The sequence below is a fragment of the Python bivittatus genome, unplaced genomic scaffold (assembly GCF_059951505.1).
Source record: "Python bivittatus isolate LINGU-HERP-01145 unplaced genomic scaffold, Pbiv_v1 ctg000180_np1212, whole genome shotgun sequence".
Classification (NCBI taxonomy): domain Eukaryota; kingdom Metazoa; phylum Chordata; class Lepidosauria; order Squamata; family Pythonidae; genus Python; species Python bivittatus.
The window spans coordinates 540,702-565,327 of NW_028277047.1; the positions used below are offsets into that span (position 1 = coordinate 540,702).

Genomic DNA, 24,626 nt, shown 5'->3' on the forward strand with positions numbered 1-24,626 from the left:
TCCTGGCCATACTGCGTCTGCTTCAGTGTTAAAAACAGACACGAGTGACGGATGCCAGTGGCTGGCTTCAGAAACAGGTGGTGCTTTGGAGGGTGGGTGTCCATTTTTGTCCCCGGGAGGGGGAGGGGAGGCGGCCACACTTAACTCTCTTCCCCACTCCTCCAAATATTTCTGCTCTCCAGGGAGCTGACGATTCGGCTGCATCAGTCAAACGCATATTTTAAGGTCCTCCATCACTTACGCCGTCTGGCCTTTGCTATAAAAAGTGCCCCCTTCCCTGTCCATCCCCCCAGAGCAGGGGAGGAACGACGATGACCCTGTTCTGTCCACAGTTACTCAGAGCACCTGTTCTTTGCAGCATTTGCAAGGATTCTATACACTGACTGGCGAGAGAAGATGCCACCCTGTTTTCTAGCACTCTCTCGCCCTTCCTGGGTTAGAAAACTGGCTGCTAAATATCTGACGTGCGACCTGCACATCAGCAAAGCGCAGCTGAGAAAGAGGAAGTGGGTTTTTTTAAAAAACAGAAAAATGCTGAAAACAGTTGAATAATATCCCTCTTTTCTGCACGCACATCGAACAATCGTTTCACCCCTATCTATTTATGCATCGGCTTTCTTTCAGCATGGATGATCATGGCAGCAGCCCTCCGTCCCCCAAGAATGAGAATGAGGTGTTGCTTTAAGACGTTAAGCAAGACACAGAGAATTTGTACGTGGTAGGAAATCAATTGCTTTATTAGTGTCTCAGAGGCACCGACGGAGAGCTCAGGTGGTTTATCGTCTTTACTGTAGAAGGCACTGATCAGGCGTCAAGTGCAGGAAAAAAATTACACCGGAAGCAACCCTCTCGGTCCCCATCCACAGCTCTCCTCTACCCTTTGGGGAACACTGCCCAAGGACTGAGGTTGGGCTGGGCCTGGATTGGTGCTTGAATCCTTGTCGTTCAAAAGAGAAAGAGAGGGAATCAAACTCACATTTGGGGAAATTTCTGTTCCCGCTCTGCTACGCTTCTGTAGTCTTGCTTGAATCTTCCGAGGCCAAGGTTTCATCAGCACAGCTGGATTTCGCCCTTCAAACCCTCTCGTCCAAAGCAGGAAGCCGATGCTAGGGGACTGTCGTTGGCAGAGCCGGGCATGTAAAACGAGGCGGGGGGAGACGCGCACTGGTTCTGAGTTTGTTCCAATTCCTGCCAGCAATGGCTGTGAGTTCTGGGAACATCAGGGCTGGCCGGCCGAGACCAATTTCTCCTCTTTTCCATCACAAACGTAACTGGAGAAGGACCAGATGAAGAACTGGATTTCTTTGCTCAAAGCCGTGGATCTGGACCATCTCGGGTGAGCCCTGATATCCTGAGCATCATGGCCGAAATGGAAGTGGGAGTCCCATGCGCGGTTTCTCTAAAGGGAATTGTGGCAACGCTCTGCAGGGTGTGGGGAAAATGCCACACCGGGTTAGGGGCCCACCTGATCCCCCCTGGATTGCTCCCCAAAGCCAGTCCAAAGCCCCAAGCAGGTCCAAAAGGAAATTAGAAGAGCCTTGCCCTGGCCGACTCCCCAGCCAAATGCAGGTGCCTCAGAGACCCCTCCCCAGCTCCCAAGGCCACGCTTTTCGGCTTACCAAACACTCAGGAGCAGGTTACCGGGGGCTTTCAAGTGCTGTGAGTTTCCCCTCCCTCTTAAAAGCAAAGGAACATCCTGATATTTCTACAGAGAGGAGGGAAGGGGGGTTGCCAGCGGTCTAGATCCATCCCATTTAAAAACAATGGCACATATGCCAAAATGGGTGTCCTGACACCCCCCCCACAGATAAATGGGGAGGGGATAACAGAAAAAAATGATTCCTGAAAGATCCAGTTAAGAGAGAGAACAAAGGGAGGGAAAGGGAATCATGAGGATGCTGAAAACTCCCAGACTACTCCGGGGTCAACTCTTAGCTAAACTTCCTAACGGCTCTCACTTCTAGGCTGATCCCTTTACCCTTGGAGCAGACGGGAGCACAGCTCTTTTACCCAGGAGAAACGGCCTGGTGCAAAGCCTACGCAAATTTCTGAGCCCCGCTTTGAAGAGAAAGGGGTGGCTGCTTGGGAAGCCGGCCAGTGGGCTGCTCGATGCTCCTCCTGAATTTGTTCCTCTTTTTCCTAGAGTAAGGCACGCCGGTATGTTACAGGCTTTGCTACCAGAAAAAGTCTCAATCTTTACGATGTGTGGACTTCCGCTGCCAGAATTCCCTAGCCAGCATGCTGGGAAATTCTGGGAGTTCCACAGCCAGCATGCTGGGGAATTCTGGGAGTGGAAGTCCACACATCTTGAAGTTGCTGAGGTTGAGAAACTCTGCTGTAGATGAAGCACTTCTGACCCGGTAGAGGGGGCATCGTAAAAATCTGCTGGGACAACTCCACAGTAGCAAAAACCCAAGAGGTGGGAGAAAAAATGCTCCAACATTTTTGCATCAATAATGCAGCCTCCAATATTTGGGGCAACGTAGTTCAGAGGTTGAGGGTGCCACGCTTATAAAAAGGGGGTGTGACATTGGATCTTACTAAACAACTCATTTTCCTCCTGGGTACAGCTGGGAGCAGATGAAACATAAGATTTTCTTTTTTTAAAAAACGGCTTCCCAAATTGCTGGTTACACTTAAGGTGAACACGACTGCTCCCTTGCTATCAGACTCTGGACTCGAATGCCTTTTTTCTTTTAAAAAAGAATTTTAAAAAAGCCTATCACAGAAAATGTTAAAGGGGTGAAAATGTTGCCTAACCAAGCTTTTGATTGTCAGTGGGACTATCTCGAATTTCAAAGAGAAGGAAGGGAGCTAGGAAAAGAAAAGTTTGTGGAACTGAAAAAGAAGTGATGCATTTAGCGGGAATTACACTGTTTGTCACTGGCTGGAGTTAATGGCTGAAAGGCAACCTTTCAGTTGTCTTCCGAAGACTGGAGATCCATGTCCCCTTCAGGCCGGAATTCCAAGGGTTGGCGGTGAATCTCATCACCAAACAGGAAAGGCATGGCCTCCAGCTCGGTATCCTTGCCTCCTTTCACACAGGTCTTCTGCCGTAGGTCATCCAATATGTTCTCATCTAGGGTCTCCAGGCCTTCCTGATCCAGGGAGACCTTCTCAAGAACTTCAGGACTGACCTCCCCACTTCTAAACCCTTTTTCGCTGGCTGGCATTGGTGGTGGACTCTGGCTTACGGTCTCTGCCATGGGGAAGTTGTCCAACCCCTCTGTGCAGAACTGTGGGGTGATAGTCACCTCCTTGATGAAACCATCTCCAGAACTGTCTGTCTTGTCCTGCCCAATGCCGTTGAGAAGTTCGCTTGTGAACTCTTCCAAGCTGGGTTCCTCCTGCAGCCCATTAGCGTTGCTTTCTACCAATGGATGGATTTGTTTTGGGCTGCTGGTCATGGGAGAAGAGCTTTTCAGAGCCTCTGTGGAAACCTGGGGTTGACCCTGGTCCAGAGATGAAGGGGGAACATGGAGAGACCTATCTTCTGGGGAATGCTGGGCGTCCTTGCCAAGGGCTCCCAGCTCATCCCCAGCTGCCTTGATCAACTCTTGATTAAACTCTAGTGCTTGTTCTACAATTTCTAGAATATCATGGTCTCTCCTGCTTTCTAGTGAAAGGCCCACCACATCCTCTGGGAAAGTTTTGGGGAAGCCTGTGCCTGATGGATCTTCCACAGCCATGATTTTCTGCTGAATCAGATCTTCTGGGTCTGAGACGTGGAAACATTCGTCCTCACAAGATACCAAAACGTCAGATTCTACAGCCCCTTTTGGACCAGACAAAGAACCTTCTCCTTCCAGCACTATTTCTCCCAAATCAGCAACACTGGTCAGGGGTGAAACCTTTGTGGGGGCCACATCTGTAGGATCTTGGTCGCTAATTTCCAGGGGGCCCTCCTCCTCCTCCTCCTCCTCCTCCTCCTGCTGGGTGTAGCTGGGGTCAAACCCATCTGCTTGGAACACACAGTGCTCTTCTAGTTCTAAAGCAAGTTCTGAGTCCACCTCTTCCTTGGGAACCTCGGACCCTTTTTCCACATCGCCCTCTTGCCATGGGTCTTCCTCAGGATCTCTGCCAGGTACCACTTCCAGTTCTTCATGCTCCTCCTCTCTTGTCACCTCAGCCTCCACCATGCCCTGATCATCCTTCTCTCCCATGAATGGTGATGTTTGGATCACAGCTTCTGCTAATCCCTCTGCAGCCAGAGGCTCTTCTGAGCAAGGCCTGTCTTCCTCAGGGAGAGCCTGTGGACTGCAACCCCTTTCTTCTTTTGGAGCTCCTCCTTCCATGCCATTTTCCTTTGCTAGCAGAATGCTTGCGCTGTCTTCTTCTGAAATAGGTGGCTCATCTTCTTGGGCCAAAAGAGGCATCTCTTCCCTTTCCAGAAAAGGAACGGATGAAGTCTCAGTCATGGCCAGCACCTGCCCGTGGTACACATGCAAGGCAGTGTGATCTGGCAACGTCTCCTCTAGCAGGATGACGTGCTCCTCTTCTGTCCCATCTCTCTCATTGTTGGAGTTTGGGCTGGATTCTAAATGTTCCAGGATCTCCTCAGGCCTTGAATCCTCCCTCTGGAAAATGAGGTCAGCTGCAGGTCCCTTGGCCTCTGGGGGGGATCCCAGCTCTTGGTCTTCTTCTGGGCACGTGGTCTGTTCAGTCCAGGGGCCTTCAGCCACTGATGGCTGTTCTCCTGCTTGATGATTGTTAAGCCCAAATTCCTTGTCTTCAGAGCACTCAAGGGCATTTTCCTTTCTTTGCAGTAAGTTTTCTCTCATGATGGTGCCGGTTACTTCTTCCACCTCCAGGGCATCTGTGACTTCTTCACTTTCTGGTGCTTCAGAGGCTGTCATCAAGTCTCTTTCCTTCAACTCGCTACCTTCAGCTTGCAGCAGAGACTCTGAGAGCCCTCCTCCTCCTTCCTTCTGCTCCTCCAGTGGCTGTTCTTCAGGCACCTCTGTTCTTTGCTCTTCTTGATGTGTCTCCTGCACCTGAAGGCTTGCCACATCCTCACCTGGCAAAATAACACCCAGTTCCAAGGTACTTTTGGGTGCCTCCAAATCTAAGTAACTTTCTCTCTCCACTGTTCCTTCATCTCCCATATCATCTCTGAGAAGACTTTCGGATTTGAAAACCTCTTCTCGTGCCTTCTTCTCATCCTCTTCTGTGATTTCCCTGCTCTTGATCGCCTTTGGCTCATCTGCCAAAGTGCCATCTTCATCTATGGCAGAGCTTCTGGGCAGGGCATCTTCCACACAGAAGACCTCAGAGTCTAAACCCTTCTCCTCGTTCTCTTGCTCTGGCAGAGCAGAATCGGTCTCATGAAGAGGCTCTTCTTGGCTCTCAAACTTCTCCTGCTCATCCTTCAGGAAGAGAGGCTTTTGGTGTTCACCCGCAGACAATGCCGTATGGATGGTGGGTGACCAGTCCTCCCTTGCTGAATTCCCTTCCAACTGCAGTTGTTCCCTCCCCAGCAGCTCTGCCTGCAGATCACTCTGATTATTTTCTCTGGGTGGACTCCAGGGCTCTCTCGTTTCCTCAGGCAGATCTTCTGTGCTCACCATCTCCACATCTTCAGCCTCTCCATAGACCTCCTCCATGTTCACTTCTGAGGCTCCTCCAAGAACATCAGGCTGGAGGCTGCCACGCTCCCAGCCCTCCTGGTTACTGCTATCATTTCTCGGTGCCTCTGTGGCAGATTCAGGGTGCTTGGGTGCTTCTCCCAAGTCATTCCCCAGCGCCATACCCAGTAATGTAGGCAACTCCTCATCAGTATCGCTTTCTTTCCACTCCGGAGATCCTGTTTCTTCATAAGTCTCCTTTTTTCCAGTGACCAAAACTGCTACATCTTCCACAATTCTCTCTGCCCTGGGCAATTCTGCTCCCAGGGGCAATGGGGCCTCTGCACCCAGAGCCGGCCAAGCCTCTTCTGTTCCTTGCAGCTCAGCCCAGGCTTCCTGGCCACCGTTGACCTCAGCAAAGTCTTCACAGGCCTGGAGGTCCTCTAGGAGATTGGTGGGTTGACCCTCTCCCATGCGGTCTTCCTGGGCCATCTCCAGCACCTCGGTACTTAGGGGAACAGCGTCCTTGTTCTCCTCTTCCAGGGATGAAGGGTGGCCAAGAGAATCATCTGCTTGGCTTTTGACCGCGTTGAGCAAGCTGGGTTCAAGGTGAGCCTCTTTTCGGTTCACTTCCTGGATGGCAGTTTCCAAAGCTTCTGTGACCATCTGGCTGGGAAAAGGCCCATTCAGGACTTCTCTCTTTCCCAGTGGCTCAGTGCTGAGCCATCTCTCTTCGTCATCCTCCATCTCCTTTTCTCCAAAGGCTTCTTCTTCATTTCCTCCTGTACCTTCGGCCTCCCTCTGGGCCAGGGCTCCCTTTTCGCCCTCCTCTCGTTGCTCGAGGCTCTCAGCGGACCTTCCCGAAACCTCCTCCAGCTCAACGGAGTTGAAAGGCAGAGGGGTGTGTGTGTGGAAGACGGACTGGGCCACACTCTCAATGTGGGTGACCTTCTGGCTTTGCTGAGAGGAGTCCAGGCTAAAAGCAGAGGCCTCCTTTGGCGGCAACGGCCTCTCAATGCTTTCGGTGGGCTGAGAGTGCCGGAGGGCGGTGTTGGCCTTCTGGAACTCCCTCGCTGCGGAGCTGTGGTTCTTGGCCCCCAGGGGACCGAGGCTGGCGGAGACCGACTCGGCTTTGCTTTGGAATCCACGAAGCTTTGGGGCCCCCTTTGGGAAAGCGACAGGGCTGGGCCGGACATCCCGGCTCCCCGAGCGCCCCCGATCCGTCGGCAGTCCCTGCAGCTTGCCTTGAGTCGCTTCCGCTGTCACATCTGCAGGCAACACAAATGGGGAGAATGAGAGCACCACTCAAAGGCAGCCGCCGATCCCTCCGCTAAGACTCATCTGACTGAGCGGACGGATCTGTGGCCCTTTGCAGGTAAGAAAAGACCCGGTCTATGGAGGGGGAAGGACAGGGTCGCTTTGTAAACGTCTGCAGGCCAGTGTCACAGGAAGCATCGCAAAGTGAGGGTTTGTTATCCTCTCCCTGATGGGAAAGAGCAGCAGTAGAGGGTGTTCCTAGGAATCCTTGGGTTAAAGGTAATTCAGCACAATCTGTGCTTTCCCCGGGAAGCAGAGATTAGGAAGGGCTGCGCATTGCATATATCACCAGGGAGATGCAACCCAGGGAGCGTTCTCTCTGGGCCAGGCTCTCCCTGCTGAATGGCAGCTCTGCCATGGTGGAAAAGCGTCCAGACGCCTTTCATTCTTTAGGCCCCCCCCTTGGAGCCCCGGCCGCACCCGTACCTCGCAGCCCCCTGGCCAGCTGGAACTCAGCGCCTGGCATCTGCAGCCTCGTGCTCTCAGCTTCCAAGAGGGTCCTGCAATGCAAAAACGGAGGATTCTTGAGCACGGAAAGTGCTGGAGGGTTATTTCTGGCGGTCCGAGAGGCCACCAGGAATGTCCCCCAACAGCTGCCTCCCCAGCCAGCATTCCTCCACCTTCCCAGCGCGGGGAGGCTCCCCCCGCCCTCACCCCGTGGATCCGGCCAGGCGGGGGCTAACACTAGCAAGCTGGTGGTGACATCATGCGGAGTCTGCTGGCCTCCCTCCCTCCCCCGCTTACCGGCAGCGCTGCCATTCTCATGCTAATGGAGCAGGACCCCCCCCACCTCCTTTTGTGTGGGAACCGTCTGGGGGAGGAGAAGGGAAGGGGGCAGAGGGGAGGGTCAGTCCGGTTCCCATGGGATTCTGCTGGGGGAAGTTGGGAGAAGTGAAACCGTCTGCGAGGAAGGAGGCCCGTTCGCAGATGAGGCGTGAGGGCCTCCCCCCACTTTGCGCAGGAGAAAGAACCAGGTCAAGCGCTCTTCGGCCCTTCCAGCAGGCAGAACGGCCGGGGGGGGGGGGGCTGTGTGTGCAGGGTGATGGCCGCCCCCTGGCCTTATTTGGAGGGCAAGAGCGGTGCTCCGTCCAGCCGCCCCTGTTGCAGGGGGAGCTGTTGGGGGGAAGCTCCGGGCTGCTCTCCTCCGCAAGGAGCCATGGGGGGGTCCTCACCTATAGGTGGCCACTTCGAGACTGAGCGACATCTTCAGGTGCATCAGCTGCTGCCTGTCCTCCAGCACGTGGGAGATCTGCCCGCGCAGCGACTGCTTCTCCTCCTCCAGCGCCTCCATGGCCATCTGTTCGGGCAGAGACGGAGACGGCAGGGTCAGCGGCCCCCGGCCCCGGAGGGCTGCTCTCCAGGGGGAAGCGCCCCCCCGGGTTTCCCCCTGGCACACTGCAGGAGGCCTGGCGGATGGGCCAGCTGGGCTGGGGGCAGGACCGCGCAGGCAACTAACTGCAGGGGGATCGTCCCTTCCTGCCATGAGGGTGGGTGTGGCAGCAGACCGCTCCGTGCTCCACCGTGGCAGAAAGGACTCCTTTTGTTCTGCTTTACTCCCGCATCTGATCCCAGCACAGCCCTTCCCGAACTCTCCTCTGGGCAGCTCAGCCGAAGGATACGATTCACCGCTGATTTCGCTCAGATTTTGTCGAGCAAAGCGATTCAAGAGCCCAGGCCAGGCCAGGCCAGGCCAGGCAGCAAACTTTCTGCTTTGCGCCCCCTCCTTCCCATTCCATGCAGCCCCCGTCTGGTCACAAAACAAAGCTTGTCAATTATCTGGTGAGCCCTGAGTGGGGCAGGGCAGGGCAGGGCAGGGCAGGGCTGGGCGTCCCCCCTCCCCCCAGCTCTGCATGTTGGAGGGCCCGGAGTGGCTGACTGCTGCACATCAGCGTTGGAAGGATAAGCGCAGAAAAGTTGAACGCAGCTTTCTTTTCCTCGAAAAACATCCTGACTTTTTGGACGGGCTCCTTCTCAGCTCCCCCACACCTCTGCAACTGGTGGCTGCTTGGGCAAAGGTTTAAATTTGCATCTGCTGGGGGCACCACAATAAATCTACAATAATTTTCAGGGACTGGAGGCAGGAGAAGGAACTGAAATGAGGCGCATCTTAATTAGTGGGTCCTTCACATCCAGGAAGCAAAGGGGCCAAGAAGGCCAGCGGGTCCACACATCCAGAGGGAAGCATCGGAGTGGGAAAGCCACATCACGATGCTTCCTCCTGAGACAAAGAGCAGGGGAAGACTTTGTAACTGGACCCAAATCATGATGGGCCTGTGTGCTCAGGTGGGGGCATGGTCCTCCCTCCTCAAGCACTGCCCTCCAACTGCCCCAGGGGGCTATGAATGAGGGGTGCAAGGGAGGGTATCTCTGGGGGGAAACACGCTTCCCAAGAGACCACTCTCCCCCAGCCAAGAGGAAAAAACACCCAGATCTCTGCACCCTTGCAAAGCTGACATGATCCCCACCCATCCTCCAGCTGCTTCCCCCCCCCCCCCACTGCCAGCCCTAGCTTCCACGTCTCCACAAGATGCAGGTGGCTGGATCAGAGCCTTGGTTTTTGAGGAAATGCTGACAGTTCAACCCTTTGGCCAGCAAAGTTTGACTGAGTGGCCACGTCCTGCGTACAAGCCACTTTTCCAAGCCACCACAGCCCTCGGAGCTTCCAGTGCCACCAGTGGACCCCAGAGTCAGCTGCCAACCCGTGACCCCACCGAGCTTCAGTTAGGAGCAGGGCTGGACCCACAGCCCCCCCCAGCCCTGTTGGATTCAGAAGGGGGCTCTGGGCCGGCCTCCCTGACCCACCTGCAGCTTCTCTGCGTCCCCCTGCTGCTGGGCCCACTGCTGGGAGAGGCTGTCCTCCAGGCTCTTCTTCCGGACCTTGAGGCTGGCCAGCTCCTTCTCCAGTTGTTGCAGCTGGAGCTGGTTCTGCCGGTTGCGCTCGGTGGCCTTCCAAAGGTTCTCCTTGGCTTCGCAGAGGGAAGCCTCCAGCTGGGAGACCTCCATCTTGTAGGTCTCCACCGCTCCCTTCCAGATGTTGGAGAGCCTCTTGGCATAGTCTTCGACTTCCACGGGCTGGAAGCACACTGGGCCCGCACGGAAGCTGTCAAAGGTCTGGGAGAAGCTGGCCATCTCTTGGTCCAGCCCTAGCAACTCCTCCTGGTGGGCCTCCACCAGGGCTTCGATCTCCTTTTCCAACTGGGTGGCTTTCTCCCTCAACCAAATGTGGGTCCGCTTCTCCTCCTCCATCTCCTTCTTGCTGATGGACAGGAACATCTTGGCCTCTTCGTGAGCCGCCCTCTCCTTCTGGCACCTGCTCTTCACCTGTTGGACCTCTTCGTAGAGGGAGTCCCTGGCCAGCTCCACCATGCACTTCTCCTGATACGCTTGATCCAGAGTAGCCCTGAGTGCCACCACCTCCTCTTCATACTTGGCCCGCCAGGAGTTCTCCGCCGAGCCCCCCTTCAGGCCTTGGATCTCGGCTTTCAGCAGCTCATTCTCCTCTTCCAGGAACTTCACCCTGGCCAAGTAGGCCTCCAGACGCTTGTTGAGGTCCCACATCTGGAGGGACTCCTCTCCCAAGGACCGCGAGCTCAGGAAACTCTCCATCTTCCAAGACGCCTTTCGGAGGCAGAGCCCAGCGAGAGCGCGGCGGGTGGAGGCAGGCGGGCAGGGAGGCAGCAGCCTGGCTGGCGAACAAGGGCTGGGCAGCGCCGCACCGCTATTCATACCGAGGGGAGGCTCTTGGCCAAGGAGGCTGGGCTTATCCCCCCCCCGCTGCATCGCCTGGGAAGAGCAGCATTCCTCGGGAAGCCGGGTGGGAGGAAGGAAGCCTTGCGGGAGAGACGTGCCGCCTTGGAAATGCCTCAGCAGCTGCTCCTGTCTGCTGGCAGTGCCCCCCCAAAGAACACCAAGAGGGTCCCCAGCATCTCCCTGCGTGAAGGCTTTGTCGCTCTCTCCCCCTCTCCCTCTCCCCCCAGCACCACCCCCCAATTTCTTTCTGAATCCACACCACCTCCCGCCTTGGGAGAAAACAATGCCGTCGAGAGGGATGGACTCTAAAATATGCGGAGCAGAGCATGCCAAAAGGGCAAAGTGGGGTGGGAAGAGTGGCTCAGAGGGGAACTCCAGAGCGCCCAGAGAGCTGTGCTGGATCTGGCTCCAGGCGGGGCTACGCTGGACTTTCTTGCTTCTCCACAAAAGGTGTCGATGGCATCGTGCTGGGGTCTCCGTTCTGTGCAGCCCACCTATTGCTTCTGGTCAAAAAGGCAGGTTTTTAGGACGGGGGGGCAAAGGTGTGTGTGGAGGGGAGAGAATGGATGAGGTGTTGGGGAACCAGGGTGGCCTTCGAGGGGGACCAGGCTGGGTGGAATCCTGAGCGCTCCCTTCAGAAGGGGAGGCAGCCTCCCCAGAGAGTGCAAGGGCGCCATCTAGTGGACAGAAGGCCCAAGGTGGCGCTGAGAAGCCCCCCCACCCCACCCCCGGAGCAACTGCAGCTCCAGAATTCCCCTTTCCCTTTGGGATCTGTCTGTCAGGGCCTGATGAAGAGTGCTGTGCAGATCCGAGCTCCAATACAGTGCTTGAGAAGCCCCCGGCTACGGGGCTGGAGAGAACAAATCTTCCCCTGTTTCCCTTGCAAATGATGAGATGAGGGGTCGATTGAGAGACCGCCCTGCAGTCCCATGAAGTCACTCCAGGTGAGTTTTCTGGTGACAGTGCCGGGTCTTCTCACTTCTAGCACTTTTTTCTTTTTCAATTTCCCACTGGCACTTCTTTGGTGCCAGGTTTCTCGCCCAAGCCTCCACCTAGCTTCGGTCTCCAGCCAAGATCAGCTGAGCTGGGCACCGTGGCCCCTGGCTGTTGAACCCAGGCCCCATCAGCTGCTCAGGGAAGCCTCTGGCACCCTCTGGCTTCAGTTCAGCAGCTTGGGATCCACCCTGCATGCTTAACCTCGCTATGAGTTTTTGCAAGTGACATAATAGTATTAATGTTAGCCTCTGTTCTTCACTTTTTACATTATCGGCTCTTAATTTTGTTAGCCTCCTTGATCAGAAAGCTGGGGTGCAAATCAAGCGCCCTTATTCTGGAGGTCAAGTGCACACCAGCCCTGCCTGCTTTTCAGCATGCAGCTGTAGATCCGGATTTCTACTTTGGCATTCAGGATCCAGCATCCACAGCCAGACTGGGCCCTGTAGTCCTTCATCCAAGCTGAGCCTCTCTTCCCTGAAAACAGCTTTTACTCAGCCTTGTGCCGGAACAAGAAGAAGCACAGTATCACACAGGTTCTTTCCCTTCAGGTTTTCTTCATGACTTTATCAGTAACAAACAGCCCTGAGATGTTTGGGATGGTGTGTGTGTGTGTGTGTGGTGGGGGGTGTTATAAAGATTTTAATTAGTACACAAACACTAGAACCGAAGGCAATATTTGGAGAAGAATTGGCAAAGTCTGTGGAGGAAAATTGAGGTTCCAAACCATCCAGTAACTTGTCTTTGTCACCACTTGTAGGAAGCATCTCCAAATTCTCTTTCTGGGGGTCACCAAAGCAAAGCACCTCCTTCTCCCGTCAGGGTGCGTTTAAAAGACCCACCCCCACTCCCCACCCGCGGGCTTGGTTTCAACAGCAGACTTTCCAAAGGCTTTATTGAGGGCTGGCCGGGAGCTCAAGTTCCAGCCGCTGGCCGGCAGTCGCTGGATCTGCCGGGGGCGCGCTCTGGGCGGCGGCGGGCGGCGGACTCGGGCCCCTCCCGTCTTCTCCCCAGGCAGCCGGCAGCGCGGGGGGCATCCAGGGGGGCCCGTCGTCGTCGTCGTCGTCGTCCTCCTCCTCCTCTTTCTCTTCTGCGTCGTCCACGGAGAGCTCGCGCGGGGGGACCTGGATTCCCAGCTCGGCTTCCACCCTCCAGAGCCGGCTCCGCACTCGGCGCAGCTGCCTGCGAAGCGTCTTGATGGAGCGGAGGCACTCCTGGCAGCTGCGGTAGTCCCTTTGGCCTGGGGAGCGGGAGGAGGGGAAGCAGAGGACAGGCCTCGGGGCTCCGCCGGCAGCAGCCTTCCCTCCACCAGCGCCCTCTCTCGGAGCCCGGCGCCGCCTGCCCGGGAGCCACCGGAGCGCAAAGGAGAGGCCGAGGGCGCGGGGTCCCCTCCCTCGGCCGCGGAGCCGGAGCCCCCCGAGCCGGCCCCAGGGACCGCTCCGGCCACCGGCGGCTTGCCCGGAGAAGGCGCCCCGCACTGCCGCACTTACGCTCGTGGAGGTGGCGCGCCTGGCGGTCCAGGAAGGTCTCCAGCGCCTCGTGCAGGTCCGGGAGCTGCGGCGGCAGCGGCGGCGGGGGCGGCGGCGGCGGCGGCGCGGGGAGCAGCAGCAGGGAGCAGCTGGAGAGGGTCGACACGGCGGAGAGCCCGTGGCGCGAAGAGGCCAAGGCCAGCAGCTCAGACGGAGACGGCGACTGGCACCTCTGGGGAACGCCTGCCGGAGGAAGGGACGCGTCGGCCGATGTCCCGGCCGGCTCGGAGCGGCGCCGCGCGCGGCTGGAAACCCGCAAGCCCCGGAGCAGCGGCAGGGCGCGTGGGGGGAGGGGGCGTAGGGCGCGGGAGCTGCCCGCACCCACGCGTACCTTCTTTTTCCCGGCGCTGCAGGCGGACCTCGGCGCGGATGAGTCTCCGGCGGCTGCGGCAGATCTGCAGGCTGAGGGCGCGCAGGGCGCGCGGGAAATCCCGGGAGGTGCGCCGGATCCGCAGCTCTGGAGCGGAGGGAGAGCGAAGGGCAGAATTCGGCGGCGGCGGCGGCGGCGGCCGGAGGGGTCACTGCCCCCAGGACTCCGGATACTTACGCCCCCGAAGGTACTGGCCTTGCAGCGCCTTCAGCACCTCCAGCCGCTCTTGCAGCGCCTCCAGGCTGAGCGAGGGGCCCGGCACCCGCTCCGCTATGTGGGTGGCCGAGGGCGGCGGGGCTTCGGGCTCGAGGGAGCCGGAGCCGGAGCCGGAGGCCGGCGGAGGCGAAGGCGAAGGCGAAGGCGGAGGTGGCCTCGCTGGAAGAGGCAGGAGAAGCGGGTCAGCCCCGGAGGTGAGGGGTCCGCCTTGCCTCGGCAGGAGAAGGGGGGGGTCGGCGCCGGGGCCAGCCCCGGGGGTGCTCTTGCACGGGGGAGGGGGAGGGGGGCAGAAACAGAATTCCAGTCCCTGCGGGCCGCCACTCACCATCTTCTACCTCTTCTCTCTTCCTGGGGAGGCTGCCAAGGGGAGCAAGAAAGGTCAGCAGGAGCAGAGGCCATGCGAGAGTCCCCGGTGTCAAATCCCCCCCCACTCCAGCATCCTCTGCCCGGCCCTCAGCCCACCCTGAGCTGGTTGGGAGACCTCTGGGGTGGCCCAGGAGATGGTTACGGCGAGCCGAACTCTGCTAATGCCAGGGAAGCCTCGGTGAAGCCGCCAGGATTCCAGCTCCCTTTGAAGATGGGGCCATTGCCTCCACTGGATTCCCCAGCCCACCCCTCCATTCTCCAGAGGCCCTGCCAACATGGGCGCGTCTGGGCAGAAGAGCTGGGGAGGAAGGGAGGGAGACAAAGAAGCAAACCGCCCCCCTTTGAGCCCGATCTGATCCGTCTGGAGGGATGCTCTGGGTCCAGGGGCCACTCACTCAGGGTTGCTGTCACGGCTGGGCCTACAGGAAGAGCAGGAAAGGAGGGTGCGGTGAGGCCCAGCTGCATGCTCGGGGCACCCCTCGGTTGGAAGAGGAATGGCAGCCCAGGGACCTGGAGGGCAGGGCAGCCGCAGTCCCACAGAACGGAGGCAGCTCTGCCCGGGGGTCTGTCAGCCTGCAGCAGGGAAGGGCCAAACCCAGCTTGGCTCCACTGAGCACCCTCAGCTCTGGCTCGGCCCCCTTCTGGGTTGAGAGCAGCTGCTGAAGGTGGAGTGGGCGGGGGTCCTCTTCTGTTCCTGCTTGCTGGTGTGTGCTTGGGAAGAGGCAAAGAGGGGGGACTGAGGCGCCAAAGGGCCTTTCACCAAGCCCGGCCTGCCCTCCAACCCAGGAGTTCTGCAGCGGCAGGGAGCCTGTTCATCTGAGGGATGGGGCAGACCCGCCCAGCGGTGGGGGTCCCTGCCTCCGTGCAAGGGGCCTTCCTGCCTCGCTCAGTACCTGCTCCCTAAACAGGACAGCCAGCTTCCCATCCCACAGCCGAGGGGCCGGTCTGAGCTGGTGCTGCTGCTGCCCTGCTGCAGAATCCCGGCCGCCTCCAGCCATCGGATTCCGAGGCTTTATGAGGTCAGAGCTGCCGGCCCCGGCCCCCTTCAAGGCTCTGCTCTGCTGATGGGAGAGGAAGGCCGAGATCACCGGAAGAGGTAGCTGCCTCCGTCTCAAGCCCCCCCCCTGCCCAATTGCTCTGGTCAGTCTCCTGCCAGCAAGGCCATCTTTCTGCTGGGAGGAAACGCCCAGCAGGGCAGCAGGCAGCAATGCGTTTGGGGAAGCCTCAAACTCACCAAAGTCAATTCTGGGAGTTGAAGTCCACCCATCTCAAAACATGCTGGCTGGGGAATTCTGGGAGTTGCCCACTCATCTTAAAGTGCCCAAGGTTGGGAAACACTGCACTAAACTGTGCAAGGCAACAGCAGAAAACCTGGACCCCTCCCAGAGGCCCACTTTTTGCAGGCATGCGGGAACAAGCCAGGTTGGGGTTGAGCTGCCTTCTCCTCCTAGGAGGGCTCAAATGAAGCCTTTCCAGCAGGTAAAACTCTTCCTCCTCCTGTTTTGGGACACCTCTTCCTCCACCAACCTACTGCAGTGGCCAATGAGCACACCCCACTCCCCACAAAAGCGGGGCCAAGAGAACTGCTGCTGTTTAAACCAACGTTTTGCAAAGCAACTACACAATGCTCGGGAGGCCGAGCGATACCCAAACTCTGTGCGCAAGGCGGGGGGGGCAGCACCGTTGCCACCCTCCACCCTTTAGAGGAGCGGAAAACCTTTTGGGGGAAGGAGGGGCCGTAGCCCCCACTTTCCAAAGAGGAGCAGAGAGGCAAGAAAACGAGAAGCCGGTGTTTTTTTTTAAAAAGGCATCCAACTGCTTTTATTCCAAAGTGACTGATCAGTATATTCCCTCTAGAAATTATTACTAGCTCAAAGCGTAGGACCGGCACGATGTCCGGCCAGGAGAGGTGCGGGTTGGCTGGGCAGAGACCGTTTCCTATTCCTGCTGTGGAAATGTTGGATCGCGCCCCCTTTCTGCCGAACGTCGGAGACGGAAAGGCGAGGATGACGGAATCTGGTTCGTAGCACCGGGGAAACCAGGAGGCCGGCTGGGGCCGGAGGGCAGACGGCCAGCTACAGGCTGGTGGAGCAAAAGAAGGACGGGGGGAGGACAGGATAGACACTGAGTCCTGCGTAGGAGTCAGACGATTCTGCCACCCATCCTAGCAGGTGATATTCCAAGATAGACTCCCTTGAGGCAGGGAAGCTCCACCCAGCTCCCCTGGCTGGACCATTCTCCGCTTTGGGTGCCTACCTCTTCCCGTGATCTCTGCTTTCCTGCTCTTCCTCTCCCTCCTCCTCCTCCTCCTCTTCTTCCTCAGGGGCATCTTTTTCCTTCCTCTCTTCTGCTCCTGGCACGTTGACGGGGCTCCCGCTGCTGCTGTTCTTCCCCTCCTCCCCTGCCTCCGGCAGAGCGGGCTTCTGATTCTCAGCCTCCTGGGCTGCGTCCTCACAGCCCAGCTTCTCTCCAGCCGCTTCCGCCTGGTCCTCCCCGTCTTTCATGCGCTTGGGAGAGAAATCCTGCAAGGGAACACGCTGCTCTCAGCACCCCTTTGGGACGGATGTGAAGGAGGGGAGCCAAAGAGAGGTCAACGCCGAGGCCGCGGGATTGGGCAGGTGCTCTCTGGGGCCGAAGATCTGCCTCCCCTCCCCGGGCCACCCCACCGCCGGGGCCCAGATGCCCTACCTCCAAGGCCCCCGCGGCTTTCCTCTTGTGGGCAGCCTTCTCGTTCTTCTCCTTGACTTGCTCGTCGATCACCAGGTCTCCCTCCTCGTGGCTGCTCCCTTCGGGGCTGCCCTTCTTCCCCGTATCAGGGTCCTGTTCAGCTTTGCCTTCCTCCGTGGGGTGCTTCTTCTGAGCCGGCTGCCAAAGAAGCTGCAATCAATGGGAGGCGCTCGGAGAAGGATGAGCGGGCAGGCTGGAGAAAGCGAGGCAGCTGCCGCAGGGCCGAGGCTGCCTCAGTGTCCCCAGGGGAGCAGAATCAGGCCCAGCTTCTCTGTTTACTCCCCTCATCAGCGCATTTAATGCTGTATGGTCTTTTGCCACCCATCCAGCAAACACTCTGTCATTGCACGGGGTTAAAACGTCAGAACCAGCAGGTGACCCGGCTAAGTCAGCCCAGGGCCGAAGCAGGGCAGATCTGTGATCTGGCCCCCGGTTACCTGTTCCGAAACAGGAATGCCAAATATTTCTGCTGAGATCAGACCAGTGCTGGGGCCCTCGGGGACTCGAACGGGGAGTCCAACCCAGACCCGGCTGAGACCTTGACTGATCCTGGGCTCAAGGGTCAAAGTTGGTGCCTCCCTTTCTTTGCACCAGCAGCTTGGCTCCTATCTAGCGGACACCGCCCCCCTCCCTGCGCAGCAAACTGATCCCGCCCACCCGCGGCCCACCTGGTATCCCGAGGCCTTGACGGTGGGGTTGTTTTCGATCTCCCACAGGCCTTCACTGAAGCCTTTCCGCTTGTTCGCTTTGCCAAACTTCACCTTGCACTCTTCGTAAGGAAAGAGGTCCTTGGCGCCCAGAAAGGCCCTGTGGGGGGGCAGAGAGGGGTGGATGGTCAGACTGAGCGGGCGCTAAAAGGGCATCTGAAAATTCAAGGGAGGGCACCTTTCCTAGCAGCCGGGGACAAGGTGGGTAGAGATTCCCCTCCAGCATCAGAAGCAGTCTACCTTTCACTCCCAGGGGCTTAGGAAGTGACGATGGCTGCCCCATTCTGTGGGTGGAGGGTTTTCCTGTGGGTGTCTTCTGGGGAGCAGGAGGGCCCTGATCCAGCACGGCTCTTTGCATTACTCACGTTTCATGAGTTCCAAAGAAAAAGACCTGGTATTTGTTGGAAGCTGATTTCACAGCGGATTCTGGCATTTCATCAATCTGTGTGGAGAAAGTGGGGGGGGGGTCAAACGTCCTCTTGGCCAGGGGCCCTGAGCGAGCGCCGGGGCACAGCCGGCGTCTCCCCACCCCTCCCTCTGTACGCTCCAGTCTAGACGCCCGAGGCAGAGCAAACGCAGCTCGTTTTGCAGCACCCTGGAGGTGGAGGGGCTGTGGGGAGAGCAGCAGGGAGGACGAAGGGGCCTGGGCAGACCCCAGCCGGAGGGCCCCCCGCCCTCTGCAAGGCCCTTGACTCACCCTCCTCCGCATCCCCTACCCAGCCCAGCGGGTTCCCCAGGGTTCCTCTGCAGGTCGGCTGCTGATGCACAGCAGAGTGCTCCCCTTCCCACATTGGACAGGAGTGGTTAATGCTGGGGGGGGAGGTGCTGAATTAACCTGCCCCACCCCGGGCAGTCTAACCAAGAACCTATTCTGGGCTCCCCAAGCAAGAGAGAGGCCAGAAGGAGCCATGGCTATTGGGATCAAAGGGCCCCCTCCCTGCACGGTGGCTGCTTCAGCACCGCCTGCCTCTTCCTGGAGAAGCCCCTCCCTGCCTGAAACCCCCTCCCACCTGCCCCTTCTCTGGAGGCTTTGTTTGGAGCGGCAGGTGGGAGAGGAAGGGGGCCCAGAGCGATCACGAATGACCAAGCGGAAGGCGGAGTTGCAGCTCAGGATGTTGGCGCCCCTAATTCTGCATTTGTGGGCAAAGACTTGAATGCACTCCTCTGTTGCCCACAAGCCCCTCACAAAGCCCCCCACGTGGACTGACTCCCAGTTCACACCACTTCCTCACTTCCAACTCTCCAGACGACGCAAACTCGGAATGCGTAAAATCAAGAAAAGGTGAACCAAAATGAGACCTCTCACAAAGTGAAGCCTAATTCCTCCAGTGCCAAGAAAACACATATTCTCCCTCACCCACACCCCAGGTCAGGAGATGCTAATGGGGGAGGCATCTTGGTGTTTTGCAGCTCTTGCATGCAGGTGTTTCATCTCCCCTCCCCTGCAGGGGCGCACCCCAAGAGCCACAATCAAGCTGGCGCTTCAAAGAAAGGAGTAAGTCGGACAGCAAGGCAGATCCCCCAGGTCCAAAGGCAGTCTACCTTTGCATGCTGGATGCCAGCCGGCTCCAGCAGGTGCCAATCCGGAACAGGCTTCCCCAGATGTCAGCAGCAGACTTTGCCCAACCAACAGCCCGGCCCAGCACTGTTAAATATTCAACGTTGGAGACGCAGTGAAACGGGATCAGGTGACCCGGCCGGCTCTTCCTCCAAGGAGGCCTGGCTGCTGGCAGTTCCTCCTGACTCATGGCTGCGGTGGCTTCTGCTTAGTCACCGCTGCTCCCACCCAACAGGCCAGCCCACCCCCTCCGGGACTCAGGTTTCCTTGTCTGGCCAGCTAGATCCTGCAGGAAGGCCTGGGCTGGGCTGGGCCAGGAGGGGGGCAGCCTGTTGCAACTGGGGGGCAAGGCAGGGAGGAGGAGATATTCAGCAAGGAGGGCAAACCCTGGGAGTTGCTGGCTAGGCCCACCTGTTCAAAGTCTGCCTGCGTGCCTGGGGGATTGCTGAGAGCCAGTTGCACGTTTAACCTCGGAAACATCTCCAAAGCTCCAGGAGGAAGCACGCACATGGGGGCACTTCCCGCCTGGCCACAAGGAGGAGGCCCAGAGGGACGGGGGGAGCCTTTGGGCACCTCCGGATCCTCCTAGGAGGACTTCTGCTCCCCTGTCCAGGTTTCTGGTGAATCTTGACCGCCACTTGAGCGCATCCCACCAATTTCCCACCACCTATTCCAGGCATCTGAAAGTTGCAGAACTTTATTCAGGGCTGCCCCAAGATAGCGTGTCTTTCTGACTCGCAGGGACCCTCCCAGACCACGGTGAGAGACTCCTGGCTCTGCCTTCGGACCCTCCCGGCACAAAGGCAGCTGGCATTCAGGGCAACGCCCCCAGCTCCGTCCCCCTCCGCCCTGTGTGGGTTTCATCCTTTGCCCACTGCCCCGTGCTGTGCTGAGATCCTGCAGAGTATAGGCTCGCTGCTCGTGCACAGAGGGAACAAAGGCACCCATTATTGCCTCCGGAGACGGGTGGGCATGCCCCCCCTTCCCATCCTGCCAGCTAACAATCCCCCAGGCACACAGGCAGACTTTGAACAGGTGGGCCTAGCCAGCAGCTCCTGTTCCAGAGGCAGATACAAAGGGCCTGGGTCCTGTTTTACGCTCGATGAGCTAACCACAGAACGAGGGGGGCTAGTTCCATGCACGTGCCGAATGCCCAGCGCGAGCACAATGCGGTCACGTGCCCACAGCCCCTTGTTGCTTGCACAAACAACCCCAGCATCATTCAGGCCTTAGGCAGCCTAAGGCTGCCCTCTGGGAGAGACTCTACGCTTTTCAGCCACGAGGACCCACCCAGGGAAGGCAAAGACCGCCTTGCTTTGGAAGATGGACCCCCAACTTTCCAGGTCTCCTGCTCCCAGCTTTGCTAGCCCTGGGCATGATATGTGCCTGTTGGGAATAAAAAGCCCAACCAGGTTGCAGAGATGGAAAAGCTCTGGGGAGGGCACAGAAACCCTGCCCAAGCCAGCCAGGTGGCTGGGAGGTCCCTCTAAGCCCCATGGAAGCTGGGGGGCAGGACGCTATCATGGCTGGGAGGAGCCCAGAAGGGGCCCCTGGGATAAAGCCCACCTCCCAGGTTTGGCCACAGATCAGCTCTGTGCTCTGGGGAACTGCACAGCCCAGCAGCAGGATCCTCTTTCTCTGCCCTCCCCCGCACAGAGGAGGCCCCTTTCCCCTCCCCTCCAACAGTCAGGAAGGAAGCCCAGCTGGACTTCGGGGAGGGGGGAGAGGCAGGGAGCAGGTTTTTTCCCCAAAGAGGCGAGGTGGCTGCCCCATGGAGCCCCCTCCAGGGCTCTGGGGCAGCCTTACCCCTCCCTTTCAGCGGGCTGAAGGCTCCAGTCTGGATGCCGCTACTCCAAAACACACTCCAGAGCCTGCAGGGAGGAAACTAGTTCCCTTGAGACCCCAGGCCCACAGAGGGTCCCAAACTGGAGAACACACAAGCCCCCCAGAAGAGGAAAAGATCCCCCTTTTAGAGCAGGAAGTCTGAGGATGGGAATTATGGGCCAGGCTGGCCTCTGGCCCCTCCAGGCTGGTTCTTGCAGGGTCAGACAGACCTTGGCTGTTTATCCAAAGCGCAGGCCGACTCGGAAGCCCATTTTCCTATCAACCACTTCACTTCTGCTTGGCCGCCATGGGGGCTTTCTCGCCCATCAAGGACCCCCAAGCCAGGCACTCCCATGCTCAGAGGGAAGGCCTCAAGTCCTAGCGGTGGCCAGATGGTTCTGCTGCTTGCCCGTCTCTTTCGTAAAAGCGATGCTTCTAGAACCGGATCCTCCACGCGCCGCACTTGGTCTTAGCTAAAACACCGAAGCCAACCCTGCCTTTACCTCCAAACGCATCCCTGGCTTGCACTGGTGAATACACGCGCACAGTTCCACTTACAGCCAAAGTAAGAGACTCAGATCCATCACACACAGCACAAAGAGCCTTTTCCTTCCCTACCAAGGGTCTCCCACATTCAGCTGTTCTGCCCAGAAATGGGTGGCCTTTACTTTTAGCACACCACCCCTTCAAGTAACTGGCTGTGCTTCACTTTCTGGCAGGCGTACGGAAATTAGGCTTTTCACAATGGCTTCTGGGGAGCATTCAGCCCTCTTCTGATTTAGAAGCGAGTATGCTCCCTTGCTGATGAACAGCTAGCGTCCCCAAAACAGGAGTGGATTTGTTTTTTTGACCCAGGAACCATGAGTCCGATCCTGCCTTTGAGGCAGGCAAACTGAAAACCCACCTCCACAACGGGAGGCAGAAGACATCCCCGTTGCGCTCAAGAAACCCTAGTTCAACCCTTGGCTTGATCAAAGCAGGAAGAGCCCCCAAACCAACCCCAGCAAGGCTTCCTTCATTTGCCTCTGAGTGAGGGTGGCTAGACAGAAGGGGTGTCCCACCCAGAATCTGCCCCCCAAGTCCCTTGACCCTGAGCCACCTGTTTGGCCACTCGGAGAAGAGGCTGCCAGGAGATAATTTACAGCGCTGGGAAGGAAGCTATGCGAGGCCTTACCTTAGACCACAGTAATACCAGAGCAAGCAAGCCATACCACGCTAAACAATGGTTTTGAGTAAGCCACAATTTGCAGAGTTCACCCACTGAATAAGCCGCGTTACAGCCCAGTGCAGTGTTCCAAGTCCACGGGCGATTGTCTCGAATGCCAACAAATCCAGACGTAACATCCTTGTGACTCTCACAGCACCCACGGGGACAAATACTCCTTGCAACTGCCCCAGCCCGGTCCCTGGAAAAGCCACTCTTCCCCCCCCCACTTCGCTGACTGACATTTCCATGCTTCTGGTGAGGTCCCCTGGAGCTCTCCAGGTGCCAGTGGAGAAAGCTGGGCCCTGATTCTGAGAAAATCCCCAGTGATTCGCTTTGGGTGCTGAGTGCTTAGCTTATCTCTGCTTGGCCGATAAACTGAACCAACTCTCACGATGCAAACGCAGGCAGGACACGCTATGAAAACTCCCCGAGTTAGCCACCTTTGTTAGGCGGGAGCCAGGCACGCAGCGTGCACAACTTAGCAGCCCTGTCCTCAAAAGGAGGCCCGCCTGTCTTGGGTATGGAGCTTATTCCCAAGTTAGCAGGCGTCAGAGAGCAGGCCAGGAGGCCTGGCCCAACGGGGAGGGCCTCACCTGCGCATAGACAAATAAGTCTCTTAATTCAGTCGGTCAGCAAGGCTGCAGTGTCCTTGAATCACTGAACCTGGGATGACTTTATATCAAGTTAAGTCCAACCTCAGCTATATTTGCATAAGAACCAGGCTGTTGGTTTGATTTGATCAATTTGTTTAAAAAAAAAAAAAAGGGAAAAAGCCATGTTTCTAGTCCTCAGGGTTACAAAACACGCTACAACTCCAAACCAAAAACCACATGTGTATCTCGTAAGTACCTGCCACGTTCTGGGAATCCTACTTAGTCACAGTTACAACATTCCTGGGAGGGAGGAATGGTTATTATTAAAAATGTGTTCTGGATGCAAGAGAAGCGAAGACCAGGAATGTATCTAGAGGCCATTCTTCTTTTCTCAGCTGATACCAAGCCTGTGCCTTTTCGGGCAGGCCCTTGTAGAGGTCACGCCGCTTCAAGCCAATTTTTGTGGAGCGAACCGCTGTTGGTTTGATTCACTCTTCATGTGACACCATAAATCATGGTCTATAAGTGAACTAACCACAATTCCATGTGGATGGTGCATACATTCGATGCTCAGTTATTGGCAGAAAGAGCATTTGGGAAGAAAGGGAATCGGCTTAGGCACCCTGAGGCACCCTTCGCGTCCCCCCCACCCCCCACTAGGGACGCCCCAAAGAACAGGGCATCACCTCTGCCGATCGTTTAATGCAAACCGCAAATCCCGTTTCCGCAAAGGCAGACCCTCCCCCCCCCGCAGTGAGTCCCAAAGAGGGGGGCTGCCCCAGAAAAGGCCCCGCTGCCCAACCGGGGTCCACCCGGGTCCGCGCGCTTTAGTCGGTTCCGGCCTCCGCCCCGGGGCTCCCCGTCCGGCCTCCGCGGACCCAGGAGCGGAATTCGTGCATTCGGTTACTCGGGACACGGAGCAGGATGCCCGCGGCCGGAGTCTCCCCGCATGGCAGCTAGAGGCCTGCGGGCAGCTCTGCCGGGCACAGCAGGGCTGGACGCCGGGCTCTTCCCAACTTGGCACCCGCCCGGGGGCTTTGCAAAGGCAGCCGACCCCCGACCCCCTCCTCCGGGCGCCCGAGGGCTCTACCCCGAGCAGGGAGCCTGCGTTTTGCCAATGCGCGAGGCCGGCGGCCCGAGGGCAGCTCCGGCTTGGCGGCGGCGCCGCGCAGGCCCGCCCGCGTCCCTCTTCCCGCCGCCGGAGAAGAAGTTGAGCGAAACGCCCGGAGAGCCGGGGAGCGCGCCCGCGCCCGCAGCCAGCCCAGGAAGCCCGCCGGCCCGCCCGCAGGCAGCTCCCAGCGCGCGGAGCGGGGCCAGGCCTGGCTGCACGGCCGGCCGCCCGCGGAGCTCGCAGGCGCCCGGGCAGCACTTTCCCGCCGGGCGCCACTTCCTGGCGCGCGATCGCCTGCCCCTGCCGGGCGGGAGGGCAAGCGGGCCGGGGGGCTCCCACGGGCTCGCTCGCCCGCCCTTTTGCTCGCCCGCCCGCCGGCCTGCAGGCGCCCCGAGCCCCGCCGCCCTCGGCCGCTTACCCGGGCGGGCCAGTGCGGGTAGCCCTTCATCTTGGCGAAGACCAGGTCGCCGCACTTGTAGTCGCGCGGCCGGCTGGAGCGGGACATGGCGCGGGCGGACTGGCCGCACGAGCGCCCCCGCCGAGGCCGCCCTGGCCGAGCGATCGCCGGCGCCTCCCGCGGGCCGCCGAGCAACAGGCGCGCCAGGGGCCGCTGGCCGCGCTTGGCGACGCTGGGCGCCTTCTCCGGGTCCGGGCGCCTCTCGCTCGCTCGCTCGCTCGCGGGCGCCGCGCTGCGCTGGGCCGGGTGCCGCCGCCGCCGCCGCCGCCGCCGCCGCTTTCCCCACCCCCTGGCTCCAGCGCGAGCAGGCGGGGCGGAGGCGCCTGGCGAGGCCGAG

General features: G+C 58.6%; 3 protein-coding genes across 3 annotated transcripts; all 3 read right to left on the minus strand.

Annotated features, from left to right (window-relative positions):
- Window positions 1-714: 714 nt before the first annotated feature.
- NES (nestin) lies at window positions 715-10,585 on the minus strand. Its single transcript, XM_007438387.3, has 4 exons — window positions 9,684-10,585; window positions 8,054-8,178; window positions 7,308-7,381; window positions 715-6,832 (listed from the first exon to the last, which is right to left on the minus strand). Exons 1-4 carry the CDS (start codon window positions 10,485-10,487, stop codon window positions 2,916-2,918), a joined length of 4,920 nt encoding a protein of 1,639 aa, XP_007438449.2. The 5' UTR covers window positions 10,488-10,585; the 3' UTR covers window positions 715-2,915.
- Window positions 10,586-12,055: 1,470 nt separating this feature from the next.
- On the minus strand, window positions 12,056-15,103 carry LOC148216341 (uncharacterized). Its single transcript, XM_088137540.1, is given in 6 exon segments — window positions 12,056-12,864; window positions 13,115-13,479; window positions 13,481-13,610; window positions 13,701-13,898; window positions 14,065-14,260; window positions 14,999-15,103. Coding segments are annotated over 6 exon segments (1,341 nt in total). The 3' UTR covers window positions 12,056-12,517.
- Window positions 15,104-15,895: 792 nt separating this feature from the next.
- Window positions 15,896-24,570, minus strand: HDGF (heparin binding growth factor). The gene is made up of 6 exons (XM_088137102.1): window positions 24,251-24,570; window positions 17,905-17,981; window positions 17,501-17,639; window positions 16,794-16,970; window positions 16,362-16,627; window positions 15,896-16,187 (listed from the first exon to the last, which is right to left on the minus strand). Exons 1-6 carry the CDS (start codon window positions 24,335-24,337, stop codon window positions 16,181-16,183), a joined length of 753 nt encoding a protein of 250 aa, XP_087993228.1. The 5' UTR covers window positions 24,338-24,570; the 3' UTR covers window positions 15,896-16,180.
- Between the last annotated feature and the right edge of the window lie 56 nt (window positions 24,571-24,626).

Bases quoted from the DNA above. Each gene is read 5' to 3' on its own strand.
- NES (XM_007438387.3), bottom strand. From the start codon at position 10,487: ATGGAGAGTTTCCTGAGCTCGCGGTCCTTGGGAGAGGAGTCCCTCCAG. The intron at 7,382-8,053 runs GTGAGGACCCCC...TTTGCATTGCAG, and splicing joins CTCGAAGTGGCCACCTATAG to GACCCTCTTGGAAGCTGAGA. The intron at 6,833-7,307 runs GTACGGGTGCGG...TGTTGCCTGCAG, and splicing joins GCTGGCCAGGGGGCTGCGAG to ATGTGACAGCGGAAGCGACT.
- HDGF (XM_088137102.1), bottom strand. From the start codon at position 24,337: ATGTCCCGCTCCAGCCGGCCGCGCGACTACAAGTGCGGCGACCTGGTC. The intron at 17,982-24,250 runs GTAAGCGGCCGA...TTCTCCACACAG, and splicing joins ACCCGCACTGGCCCGCCCGG to ATTGATGAAATGCCAGAATC. The intron at 16,971-17,500 runs GTGGGCCGCGGG...CTTCTTTGGCAG, and splicing joins TCAAGGCCTCGGGATACCAG to CCGGCTCAGAAGAAGCACCC.